The following is a 13,905-nucleotide window of genomic DNA, read 5'->3' on the forward strand; positions in this document are numbered from 1 at the left end:
GTGTGTCTATTAACTATTTTTGTGAAGCTGTTTATTTTTACCGTACAACTGATTTGTTATTTACAACTTATTAGAGTTGGTCAAAGTACGATAAATCATCTTTTTCATATTTAACAAAATCATACCTTCTTTCTGACGCTATAAACTGCCCCCCAATGGTCTTTACATGACAGCTGCATGAGTTGTCTAAGCCTCCAAAATATTTTTAAGAAGGTTTCAACATGTGCTTGCACTGTTTTTGTAACCTATAAATATGTGTATATAATTTGTTCCTTTAGGCAGCGACCAATCTCTTAAAATTGCTATCCACAAAGAGACATTTTGAAGAAGAATATCAAATATATCTTCTAATCCTCCATAAGTTTTTCTCTATAACAAGTCATTACCTTTTTAATCCTTCTTTTAAATGTTTTATTTTGAAATGAAATGAGTAATTGGCCTTTAGAGTTCTTGATAAATAAAATGTGTGTCTGTGGATCTCTAATAAGTAGACAACAATCTGATGAAGGAAGTAAAAGCTGTCAGCTCCTCAGTAACGTGAGCTGCATGCTTCTTATCCTACCAGGCATTCTGACATTTAGAGCCTCCAGGTTTTACTTTTTCATTTCCTGGACATTTTATTTCATCAGCATAAAATTTTCTGATGCTTTATCTAGCATTCCTCAGTTAATTTTTTGTTATTTAAAAATAAGTGCATATTTTAAAATAACAAAACATGGAAATTTTTATACTCTGAAAATAAGAAAGTAAATAACCCTTAGTACTACCCCCTCCCCCCGCCCCCAAGATAACCAGTGGCAAATTAGGAAAGTGCCACCTGACCTAAACTCTAGAACGCTCATGGTATTATTATAAGTCTTTGTCAGTTCGATAGACAAAACTTACCTTCTTAAGACGTACATTTCAGTGACTATTGAAGGTGGGTGTTTTTCATGTTTGTTGATCATTGTTATTTCTTCTTTAGTGAACTGCTTTATTAGTTTTTAAAAATTAATTTGTGAGCATTCTAACTGTAAAATATGTTAACTCTTTGTTGTTTATATTCTAAGTTCTTCATGTTTTTAACCTGCTGTTTGTATGAGTTGAGTTGAGCTATGACATTATATGTTAACTACCAATAAAATAAAATATGGCCTTCCTGGTGTTGAAAATACCCCTTTACTAATACTTCAAGATGATTTTTAATTTGACAAATACTGTGACATCATTGTTGGATACATTTTCTGCAAAATTAAAACTAATTTAAGACTGTTTTCAGGAGGAACTTGAATATGTAAGTCAAGAATTTTAGTAGATTATTTTAGTATTTAAAATTGAAATGGCTGTGTAGTTTTTACATGTGAATTTGTATGTAACGTAAACTTACATAACAAAAACCTTGGTCTAAGTCAGTAACTTAATGATTCTTTTGTTTGTTTGTTTGTTTGTTTGTTTATTTATTATAGTTCCAAAGATTTTCTAAGATAATAGATAGCTGAAAAGCCCAGGTTTGTTCATCAAAGTATGTCTTCTTTTCCAAATTATATCCCCTAAACATATCATCTTTATAAAATGTTTGGTTGATAATATTTTTGTACAATAATCCTTTTCTAGCCTCCACAGGTGAGTTTGAAGGAATTTTACACTTTTGAAATTTATTGTTATTTTAGGTTAGAGTATTTTGATACTACAAAGCAATGTATAAACCCTAGGGGAGAGATTGTCAGTAGTGATGTTTTAAGCCTAGTGAGGTTAAGCAAACATAATAAAAAATAATGACAACTATATAGTCTGTAGTAAGTGATTTTATTATAACTGTCAAATCAGGTTTTAAAGAAGTTTTAAGAAAATGTCTATAGATAAATAATTTGTAGAAAGTGTAAAGATTATGAATCTCATTCCCTTTGTTTAAGGGAACTGATTGTTCCCATCCCCAGTTTCTAAGAATGCTGAAAAGTTGCCCTAACTACAAGGTTTATAGGTACAAAGATGAAAAGTTTAAATTTATTCAGACAGAAGCAAACTTTGCTTTGGGAGAGTACCTAAAATCATGTCAAAAGCTACATGCAAGAAAAAATAAAAAATATTAAAAGAGAAATTAGCCACTGGGTTAATTTAAATTGCAGTAGTGAGGAGCGGAGCAGGATAGGAAGGTTCACATTTACACATCTAGACTTTTGACATTTCTCCACATGCAGTTATGCACCTAGCCAAAGCGATGCACTCAGCCTCGAAAAGAAGATAGTGTTAATTGTAAAGCCGGAAACGTCTGTTCCATTGCTAGACCATCTCATCTGTTGTGCACAATAGATTTATTTTTAATACTACTTTTATAACTTTGTGGAAAACATAGTTACATTGCCTTGTCTTTGTGTTAAGTATTAATTTGTTGAATGTGAACTTCAGTGAAGTTTTCCCGTTTTCAGTTTAAAAAAATTTTTTAAATAGTTAATCCAAATGAAAAAACTACTTCGGCCTTCTGTAACCTCGGAGAGATCCTGAACTTTCCAGTTCCCTCTGTGTGATGTTTAAAAATGCATGACCCTGTTGTTATGTGTCTCTTTCTAAGGACAGAGTGTGAAGTGAGTCTTGGATGGTTGTAGTCTCCCCCTCTGAATTCCCAGCTCTTTTAGGGCAGAAGGGGTCTTGTTCAGCTCTGTATCCTCAGAATTTAGTGTGTAGTATGGTACTGAGCACATAGTAGGTGCATAGCTGTTTTCATGACCAGGTTAAACACTTATTTTTCCCCCTTTCTTACTTCTTTGAAGTGTTCTGTAGTGTAGAGGAATGTTCAAATAATAAAAACCCAGAAAGTTTTTATATCAATTAAATACAAAACTATTCGTTTCAAAAAGAATTCTGTTTGGGAAATTTCTTGTCCTGTGCTAGAGAATCAAATATTTTTCAACTATTACAAATGTATTGTATTTAACATGAATATTTCCTTTATACCTAACATAATGATCCAAAACATTGATCTCTGCAGCTGCAGTGAGAAGAGGAGTTTGTTATTTTAAACGGAGGCTGAAGAAACTATAGAATTAGCAGACATAAGAGAAAGTGGAGAAGGTGGAGGATGGAGTTGCAGACTCTACAGGAAGCTCTTAAAGTGGAAATTCAGGTTCACCAGGTATGTTGCATTATTGTCTTCTTCCACATCATGTTATTAAGTAATGGGTAAGATGAGTAAACAGGCCCATCTCTGATTTTTAGTACAAATTGTTAATCATCTTTCAGACAATTACTGCCAAGTAGTCATGCCATTTGCTTTTTATCACTACTCAGTAAACTCATTGATAATACTTTTAAGAACTTCAATGAAATATTCCTGATTTCCTTTATACAGAAATGAATGACAAATATTTTTTTATATACCAAAGGCATTAAAAAAGAATTTTTTTCTGGGGTGATTTTTTGTTGTTAATCTGAGGGACTTTGTTCATGTGACTTATGACTTGTCTATTTTAAATGAAACATGTTTGACTTGACTACCATGTATATCGAAGTTTTTACTCATTCACTTTTATACCTCTAGTCTAGTCATTAGTAAATAAAATGTGATTACTTTCACGGATGTTTAAATTTCAAGTTTCATAATTCTTACATTTTACCTCATGTACTTAGGCTAAACCTTTAAAATATGGAAAATTTAAAATATATCCATGATTATATTTATATGACAATAATTTTAATAAAATACATTGTATACTAAATATAATTTATATATTAAGTATATATAATATTTTGTTTAATATAACTGTAACTAATACAAAAAGCTATCCTTAAATAACTAAATCATTAACATTTTTATATAAACAGAATATCACTGTTTTATATCTTTCTGTATTCTATACATTATCTGAATGTGGTACTAGGTTCAAGACATACACATATGTAATGTTTGTTTAATAAAAAGTGATAAATGACAATGAATTAACTACTTTTGAATGTTTGGGGTGTTGGACGAGGAGAAAGGAATTTTTTTTAAAGGTGTTTGTTCTTAGGTATGTTTTCCTTTGTTTTATCTGAATAGTCTAATGTAAGGTTAATTTCTGAGATTGTTGGAAGAACACCTTGGGCTTTTGATAACTACTGAATTTGCAAGTTGCTCAGAATTAATGGAAGAGAATTTATAGGAAAGCTTCAAAGGCATATGTAATCTATACATGTACATATATAGATACACACACGCATTTTTTTTATGTTAAGTCTCTGTATGTTCTGCTACTTTGGATCTTGTTAAACTCTTGCTCAGCAGCAGTGTTATGGTTTGCTGTGTACAGGCAGGTTTTGTTTTTATGGTAACTTTAAGAAGTGTGTTTTGTTTTTATGGTAACTTTAAGAAATTTAGTATGTAATAAGTAAGTTATCTATTTAAATTTAGTATATAATAAAATAAGCACATTTTGTTTTATTAGGCCTTGCTTCTGTTACAAATGGAGGAGAATAAAAATTTTTTTACAAAAACAAGCTTGTCTTTTTCTAGGACAAAAGTATTTTTAAAAAATACATTGTTTTATTGATTTCAGAGAGGAAGGGAGAGAAACATCAATGATGAGAGAGAATCATTGATTGGCTGCCTCCTGCACCCCCCACACTGGGGATTGAGCCTGCAACCTGGGCATGTTCCCAGACTAGGAATCGAACCCTGACCTCCTGGTTCATAGGTCAATGCTGAACCACTGAGCCACGCTGGCTGGGCTGGACAAAACTTTTTTAACATAGAGGTGTACTGATTCCCAATTTGGCTGTATGGCAAATGATGACAGTTAAGTTCACAATTTGTTCAAAGCCGACATCTTTGTAGAATAAATTCCTAGAAAACAATAATCAATCAAAGTTGCATGGATCAGAGATAATATAATGAGGTTGTATGTGATTTTTGGAGATATTCCTCCTCTCAAGAAATTTTGAGATGGCAAAGTTGACATTCTGCTTTTAGTTCATCCTCACAAGATCTGAACAAATCCCAATAAGATTTTCATGAAAGACTTATGACCTAAATTGAACTAAATTACTAAAAATTAAGTAGAGTTTTAAAGTATTTTGTTTCATGTTTTAACTCAAGCATACCAATTTTATGAAAATAATTATGAAAAATTTAATGCTTAATTTGTTTTAAAATCTAATTTACATTTTAAAATTACATTTGTTGACTCAAAAGGGATATAATATTCTTCATAAAGTTATCCCAAACACTATCTTAATATTCACATTAACTATGTTCTTATATATTTATTTTTAGCATAAAGTTAATAGCATTTATATTCATCCTTAATTATTATACATTTTGTTTTTGTAATAATAAACATATTTATTGATAGTATTTTAACATATACACTCTATAAGATATTTTTATTCCAGTTACATTTAGAATATTTTTCTCTTTTTAAAAAAATTTAAGTTTTATAAATAAATCCAAGTGACATGCCTTGTTTGTAAATTGGATAACGTTGTTCTGATGAGATATGTGGTAACCTGCATAATCACCAATCATGACAAGTTCAGGGATGCCAGGAATGACACCAAAGTAGGCACTGGCTGTTAGGCTGGGGCATAATTCACCCCTTGGTGCATTTCTAGTTATAGGATGAAGTTAGAGCTGAGATTGAGCTTACTGGATAGAAAGTATGTTATGAAACTACCTGGTATCGTGTCACAGAAATACATTTTTGTTTTTTTATGGATAGGGAGACGGTTTAAAAAGTAGCAAGCAATGGGCATAGTTGATGTTGCATAAATGTTTAAATAATAATGGCTTGTGGTGGGCATCTCATCCTTTTTTGAGAAATTGCCTTTTTGATGATCCTTATGCAGAATTGATAAAAGTAATATTTAAACTTTCAGAGTATTTACATGGAACAGAATAGTATAAAGCAGAGGTTAGCAAATATTTTCTGTGAAGGGCCAGATAGTAAATGAAAGTATTTTATACTTTGTAAGTCACTTATGGTCTCTGTCACAACTACTCTGCCCTGCTGCTATGCAGACAAAGCAGTCATAGACAATATATAAATGAATGGGTATGGCTGTGTCCCATGTAAAACTTTATTTACGAAAACAGGTGGATGACCAGTTTGCTAACCCTTAGTATAAAGTATATCCTCATGAAAAATTGTATTCTTGCAATAGAAAGTAACCTAAGTTTGACAACACAGTGTCAGCTTAAAGTCACTAGGGATTTGGATGGTCTAGTTAAGTTGCCCAGCGTGTTCAGTCCTGCCTCTGATGATGTAAAATGCAGCTTGACTGCTTACAGATAGAAAAGTTATTTCCTCAGAGGTGGAGACTTAGTGTGGTTATCAGTCAGTTCTTAAATTCTAGTGTCGTGGAAGAAAATCCGTTTTAGCTTTAAAAAGGCAATTTTAATATAGTCCACTCTGTGGTAATCAAATCAAAAGGAAAACCAAATTGAAGAGTGTGGTCAGCCTTTAAGCGGTGTTAGTGAAAATGCATATGTATAAAAGCCTTGCTGTCCAATTTCACTGAGTTCTTGGAATGTGTGTTATTACTGTTTTGTTATTAAGACCAGGATACACAAGAGTTACTACTGTCACATGTGAAGTAACATGTGCTTGTGTGGAGGTCACATGGTTGGCAACTTCACCTTTCTAGAATGTAGCTCAGCACGTGAAGTAAGGCTTCTGACCAACTAGAATAAAGTTAGAAGTCATTTTCTGAAGATTATACAATAAAAGCTGACAGGTTTTTAAAAATATTTTTTAATTAATTTCAGAGAGAGAAAAGGACAGGGAGAGAGAGAGAAACATCAATACTGAGAGAGAATCATTGATTGGCTGCCTTCTGCATGCCCCTGTGGGGGAATCGAGCCCACAGCCTGGGTATATGCCCTGACCTGGAATGGAACCGTGACCTCCTGGTTCATGGGTCAATGCTCAGCCATTGAGCCACATTGGCGGGGCCACAAAGCTGACACTTTTAAATGTAAGAAGGGAGATAAGTATATAATACATATTAGATTTTATTTTATGACTAACAAAATTTAAAAGTGCCTTGTTACCCAAAAAGAGGGACAGATTTTTAGTTAAATAGAACAGCTTATTTCCAGATAACTTTTAGGGATCAGCTTTCCGATACACCTTTATCCTTCAGGTTCTTTTCTCCCTGATTATGGTTATCTTTGGACAGTGATGCTTTTAGAAGTTGGATTAGATCAGACAGCATCCAGTTTCCTTGGTTTTTCATTTGTTTGGACTTCTGCTTTCCGTAGTAAAGGACTTTTCTCATTCAGTATTCTGGTAGCGCACTCTCTCCCAGAGGAGCCCAGGTAGGTAGAGTTTTGCATTATTGTTCCTTCCCTTCTTCACTCTTTAGATGCTGAGCCTCACCGCCCCTCCGAGAGTACATCCCATCTGCCCCATGGAGAAGACAGTGGCAGAGTCAGACCTGACACGAGGCTCCTCTGCACTTCGTTGTGTGCAGACCGGCCTGTTCCGTCTGGGAGCAGCTTCTTTGCAGGCCTTAGTTAGGACGCTCCCAGTGACAACATTCTAGAGAGATGTTTGGCTTTTGGAGCATCCAGCTTGTGTAAATTGCCTTTTAAACTCCGTTCCCCACCCTCATCCCATCTTCAGACTTGTTATAAAGCAGGAGCATTGCATTTCAAATATGAAGTGGTAGTTTTGATTCCCACCCTATATTAAGAGGAGTGTCTTATTAACCTTTTCTATAGATCACAGAAGCTTTTTGTTCTGATTGTGGTATTGCTCATTTTTGTGTGTGTGTGAATCTTAAAACTCTAGATTTGGGGGGCCAAACCTGATTTGCCATAGTGAGTTAATATGGAAGATTGATGGCTCTTTTTCTCTTTATTACCAGAAACTGGTTGCTCAAATGAAACAGGATCCACAGGTAAAATACTACTTTAATTCATTTAATTTTTAAATTAAAATAATGTAAAGCAAAGTGATCGTAAGAATACTAAAATATAGACTAGTACATAAGTTTTTAAAAACTATCTCATCTCTCACAACAATTATATTAGCATATTGGTCTTCATGTTTTAAGGGTTTAGAAAAATCCAGTTATTATCTTATAATATAGCTATCATTTCATCTTTGTTACTGTTACTTGCTTTTGTGTTAATTGCTTTGAGTATTGGGGGGGAAAGTTGAGAGTTTATACTCTTCATAGAGCTTAAATTTCATTTCTATATGCCCACTTACTCAAAATCAGTTTGTGAGGCTTTCTATAGTCTCAAAATTATTGAGTAAAGCCCAGAACCATTCTTATTTTCTCAGAGTTTATAGTAGAGATATAATACAGAACATTTAAATACTTAATCACACTATATTCAGGGTAAGAATTTTAGAATACATTTTAAAAAGCATTTAATTTTTATTTTTGAAAGAGCCCTTAATCCAGCAAATGTTAAATTTTCTTTAAATTCTCATAGGAGTTTTTAAAAAATATATTTTTATTGATTTCAGAGAAGAAGGGAGAGAGAGATAGAAACCTCATTGATGAGAGAGAATCATTGATTGGCTTCCTCCTGCACACCCCACAACAGGGATCAAGCCCGCGACCCAGGCGTGTGCCCTGACCGAGAATTGAACCCGTGACCTCCTGGTTCATAGGTCGATGCTCAATCACTGAGCCACGCCAGCTGGGCTCTCATAGGAGTTTTTGACTTAGACATTTTATTCTCTATCCCTGAAGAGAAACCTTCCTAGAAAGTTATCTTGTCTTCCATGACATTATTTATTGTTTTTTGTTTTTTGCTTATTTATTGTTCAGGAAGTGTCTTTTTTGCAGCCTTACACAGTAGGTCATAAGTGTGGGGAGTATTTATCAGACTCTCTTAGGATTTCTCCCTTGCATTTGTTGACTCATAATCTGGTCACAAAACAACTAAACCCATTGATGGGTACTCAGATGTATGTGTATGTATCTTTAGCTTGTTAACATACCATACATGCCTCATTGTAACTTTAAGTAAAATAAATTCTTGGATTGAGGAATGTTACTGAGGCAGATTGATTTTTGGAAGTAGGAATAATAGTCATTTCAAAAAATTTTGTACCCAGTGCTTTAACACAATCCATTGATAGCCCACACTTAATTTCTATTTAATGTTTGAACTTTGAGAAGCTTCTCCATGTTTGTTTATTTTTAAAAGATACTATTTAAATTAGATTTAGGGAACCAGGATGTAGACCTTAGATTAATAGGTTCTTTTATATTTAATACTAGAGGCCCTGTGCATGAAATTCATGCATGGGGGGTGGGAGCCCTCAGCCCGGCCTGCACCCTCTCCAATCCGGGACCCCTTGGGGGATGTCCGACTGCCGGTTTAGGCCTGATCCCCACACAGCCTGTTCAGTCGTCCATTTGGTTGCTGTGGTCGCTTAGGCTTTTATATATGTAGATGATAACCTTTATTATCAGCAACTGAAATATTATTAGAAATCATTAGCATTTCCCATAGAGCTGGTGGCCAGGTAACAGCAGTCTTAATGCAAAAAATCTGAGAGAGCAGTAAATTGTTGGGCAATCTTGTGGGTGATTTCATTATATGTCTATAATAATAAAAGCATAATATGCTAATTAGACTGGATGTCCTTCCGGACAACCTTCCGGACAAAGCCGGGGCTGCAGCTGCGGCTGCGAGGGATCCAGGCAGGCACCGCAGTTGCGAGGGAGGGATCCAGGCAGCCACCAGGGCTGCGAAGGCCCACTCTTGCACGAATTTCGTGCATCAGGCCTCTAGTATACATACAAACACACACACACTCACACACTCACACATTCTTATTTTAAAAAGACCACATGGCATAATCATGAGAGGGAGGATGTGTGCCCCAACCTTATAGAAGACCAGGCAGGGCTATTGGAAAAAATTGCATGTGAGATGATAAAGAAAAAGTAGTCTCTCATTGGGGTGGTGTTCAGTCTGCTAGTAGGCTATCCAATATTAAGCATTAATCTTGCTTTTTAAATCTTGGATATTTTTGTCCCACTTGAGTAAAACACAAGCATATTCAGTGTATCTCATCTAAAATAGTATTCTTTTTTGAATCCTAGAATTTGAAAACTCAGAGAATGCACTGGTAGTCGCTGTGTTAATTTGAATGATATGGTGTCAAGGCAGTTGTAGCACTGACAGCTTTTCAAATCTAGGCTAAAATAACAAATGCACTCTACTAAATAAGGGAGAGGGCAAGGTTTTTATCTTTATTGATAATGCCATTGAGTGGCATTATCAATAAAGACACTTACAACTTCCATTTTCCTGCTTTTGTCTGATTAGTGGAGCTTTGGGTTTTCTGTCAAAGAATAACAATATTTTTAGTAGAAAGGTGCACTATTTTACATAATGCTAAAACATAAAACTTCTTATAATTTAAAACAATTGCAAAGGAGCTTCCCTGGTTCTAGTGTTAGGAGCCTACATTTAGGATCTGTGCATTAGGTAGTGATAATGTGACTACAATTTAATGCATGATGAATTTGATTGGCTAAAATGCTTAAGTTTGCTTCATCATTTGTAATGCAATATGCATAACATCTTCATGCTACTATTCTGTTAACAAATGAAATATCTTTCTCACAGATATTTTTTCTTTCCAATCAGAATGCTGATTTAAAGAAACAGCTTCATGAACTCCAAGCCAAAATCACAGCTTTGAGTGAGAAACAGGTAGGGGAAAAAGGAGGGGGGGGGCGCGTATTTTTAACATTGTGTTCTAAAGATATGTCTGCTTGAGGCTTCTAGGAGAACTGCTATTTTTCCTCATGTGTGAAAGTAAGTGTGGGCAGCCAGACTCAGTTTTAATTTTGTTTGAGCTCTGTTTATCTATTTTTATTTTTGGTTGAAATCAGTCTCTAGAGTATCCCATGGGTATATGTTACTGGCAAATATCTAAAAGCAATGTGGCAAGCTGCTGTTAACTGTGTTAAACTATACTTTACCCATAGGGGAAAAGGGTAAAGAAAGTTAGCGGGAGTAGGTGATAGCTGCTGGATATGCTTGTTACTGTTCTGAAGACTTGAAATAATATTTAACTAACATGGAGAGAATGGTTGTAAACAGATCACTCTAAATACAGGTCTTTCATTCTGATTTTTGTTATACCTTTATGTTAATCTGTATTAGATATTGACGTGAAAAAAAACTTTGATTGAACCTTGTTAGATTTATTCTTTATAGAGCAAGAGAAGAGCATCTTGCTTTTTGCCAAAGACATCTGGAAAGCATGTTTTGGAATTTCTTGTATAATGACCTCCACTTCACCAATTCAGGCAGCTCCTGCCACCAGGTGGAGTGTGACAATTGATAGAGCTGTATAAGTAAATGCCTGTGGTAATCTGACAAGTCATTGTTTTCTTGTTCCTCCCCCACCCTTCCTCTGATTAAAAGGAGCAGTTTTCTATTTTGGAGGAGGTGAACGTGTGAACCAAAATGATTAGTTGATTTGCAATTGATAGTTAATGCTAGTGATATCTCATTGAAGATTTTTGACTAAATAGTTCTCAGTAATTGATTTTATGTTGTTTTTTAAACTTTTATTTAGTGAAATAAAGGCGTTGAGAGTAATTTATTCCTGGAGATTTTTTATTGTGTTTGTATTCTGTTACAGTGTGTGAGGAGAAAAATAAATCTTGAGAACTATGTGGAATAGATATGAGTTGTTGCTGTTTCAGAATAGAATATTTTTCCAGCCGAGTGAACAACGGCTTTTTCTCCCCCTTCCTGTTTTAAGCTACTATGTTTCCCTGTCTTGTCTTCTCCAGAAACTAGAGGTGTTTTGGATTAGGGAATTGCCACACTAAAATTGGGAGACGGTGGCATGGTGGAGAACAAGTGGAAAAATATAAACAGAGTTTATTATATGTTTGACTCTGATAGTGAGTCAGTTCTCTGAAGTCAAAATGATGTATGTTAGTGAAAGTGTTCTAGCTTTAGAATTGTGTTAGCGCTGGTTTCAGGATTAATTTGACAAGATGCCAATGAATGAGTCATTTGCTGAAAAATTCACGTGTTCCAGCTGAAAATTGATTAGTGAAGTAAGGGATGGGGTCTGTTGTCACAAAGTTAACCTAAGGCTACATTTGAGGAAAATGGGGCAATTAAAAATAAGTACACTTATCTAAAGTTTTTGTTTGTGAGCATTGATATAAAGATTTGCTTTGTTTCTGTAACTTTTTATTCTTTAATTTTTTTCTGTTAGGGGTCTAGCTTAATAGAAAATTGTAACCATTTATGTTCAGTAAGGCATTTCATCAAGTGATAAGTTCTGTCATCTGAACTAAGTTTGGATTTTAGAAACTAGAATTTAAAAAAATGGGTCTAGTGTCAGTAAAGAGACTAGAGTCAGAAACTGAAATGCAATCTTGCAGTTTTATTTGCTTAACTATTTACACAGCCTTTTTGATAGAACAGAGAATGTATCATTTTTAGGTAGGATAGTACTTGAGGAAACACAGCTGTAAAGTTCAAAAGCTGGTCCTTCCCCAGACTTATTTCCAACATGAAACATTGATGTTTAGTTTAAAATAGTATTATTTTAGAACAAACTGTTAATGCTGAATGCTCAGCTTTTTGTGTGTCTTTTTTCCTCACAAGATCCACTTAGCCTCTGGGAAAAACTTAATGATTTTCCTTCAACTTTAATAACTAAAATCTGAATTACCCTACTTGCATGACTAATATTTTAATTTAACATTAATTTTTTGGTTGTGAGGAAAAAATGTAAATACAGAATACTTCAAAGAATGTCATATTCCAGAATTAACAGTGATTAACCCTTTGTCATTTGTTTCCATTCTTTTTCTATATGCATTTTTCTATAATTTTTTCTATATCCACTTGAAAACTTAATTATACAATAGATGCATACATTCTCTTACTTCGCTTTATTAAAAAACAAAATATTGCAGATAGTCATTAGTTCTTACAGTGAGCACTTATTCATTTTTATTTGTTACTAGAGGCCTGGTGCATGAAATTCATGCACGGGGAGGGGGTGTGTCCCTCAGTCCAGCCTGCACCCTCTCCAGTCTGGGACCCCTCGAGAGATGTCCGACTGCCCGTTTAGGCCCGATCCCGGTGGACATCCCTCTCATAATCCAGGACTGCTGGCTCCCAACTGCTCGCCTGCCTGCTTGCCTGATTGCCCCTAACTGCTACTGCCTGCCAGCCTGATCACCCCCTAACCACTCCCCTGCCAGCCTGATCGATGCCTTACTGCTTCCCTGCCGGCCCGATTGCCCCCAACTGCCCTCACTTGCTGGCCTGGTTACCTCTAATTGCCCTCCCCTGCTGTCCTGGTCTCCCCTAACTTCTCTCCCTTGCCAGCCTGGTAACCCCTAACTGCCCTCCCCTGCTGGCCTGGTTGCCTCCAACTGCCCTCCTCTGCTGGCCCGATTGCCCTTAACTGCCCTCCTCTGCCAGCCTGGTTGCCCCCAACTGCCCTCACCTGCAGGCGTGGTCACCCCCAACTGCCCTCTTTTGCTGGCCTGGTCACCTCTAACTTCCCTCCCTTGCCAGCCTGGTCGCCCCTAACTGCCCTCCCCTGCCGGCCTGATTGCCCCTAACTGCCCTCCCCTGCTAGCCTAGTTCCCCCTAACTGCCCTCCCTTTCCAGTCTGGTTGCCCCCTACTGCCCTCCCCTGCAGGCCTGGTCCCTCCCAACTGCCCTCCCTTTCTGGTCATCTTGTGGTGACCATCTTGTGTCCACATGGGAGATGGATCTTTGACCACATGGGGGCAGCCATCTTGTGTGTTGGAGTGATGGTCAATCTGCATATTACTCTTTTATTAGATAGGATAGAGGCCTGGTATATGGGTGGGGGCCAGCTGGTTTGCCCTGAAGGGTGTCCCGGATCAGGGTGGGGGTTGCCTTGGGGCATGGGGCGGCCTGGGCGAGGGGCCTGTGGTGGTTTGCAGGCTGGCCACACCCCCCGG

At 36.1% G+C, this 13,905-nt stretch overlaps 1 protein-coding gene across 14 annotated transcripts in view; it reads left to right on the forward strand.

The window, feature by feature from the left end:
- PHF21A (PHD finger protein 21A) overlaps nucleotides 1-13,905 on the forward strand; it is a 167,922-nt gene that overhangs the window by 34,161 nt on the left and 119,856 nt on the right. For all 14 annotated transcript variants that reach the window (XM_080688073.1, XM_080688078.1, XM_080688067.1 and 11 more), the window contains 3 exons: nucleotides 2,966-3,109; nucleotides 7,819-7,851; nucleotides 10,574-10,639. In XM_080688073.1, the coding sequence (XP_080544199.1) occupies nucleotides 3,056-3,109; nucleotides 7,819-7,851; nucleotides 10,574-10,639 (153 nt within the window). In that variant the 5' untranslated portion in view covers nucleotides 2,966-3,055. The remainder of the gene's footprint in view (nucleotides 1-2,965; nucleotides 3,110-7,818; nucleotides 7,852-10,573; nucleotides 10,640-13,905) is intronic.

Source organism: Plecotus auritus, assembly GCF_963455305.1.
Source record: "Plecotus auritus genome assembly, chromosome: 9".
Lineage (NCBI taxonomy): Eukaryota > Metazoa > Chordata > Mammalia > Chiroptera > Vespertilionidae > Plecotus > Plecotus auritus.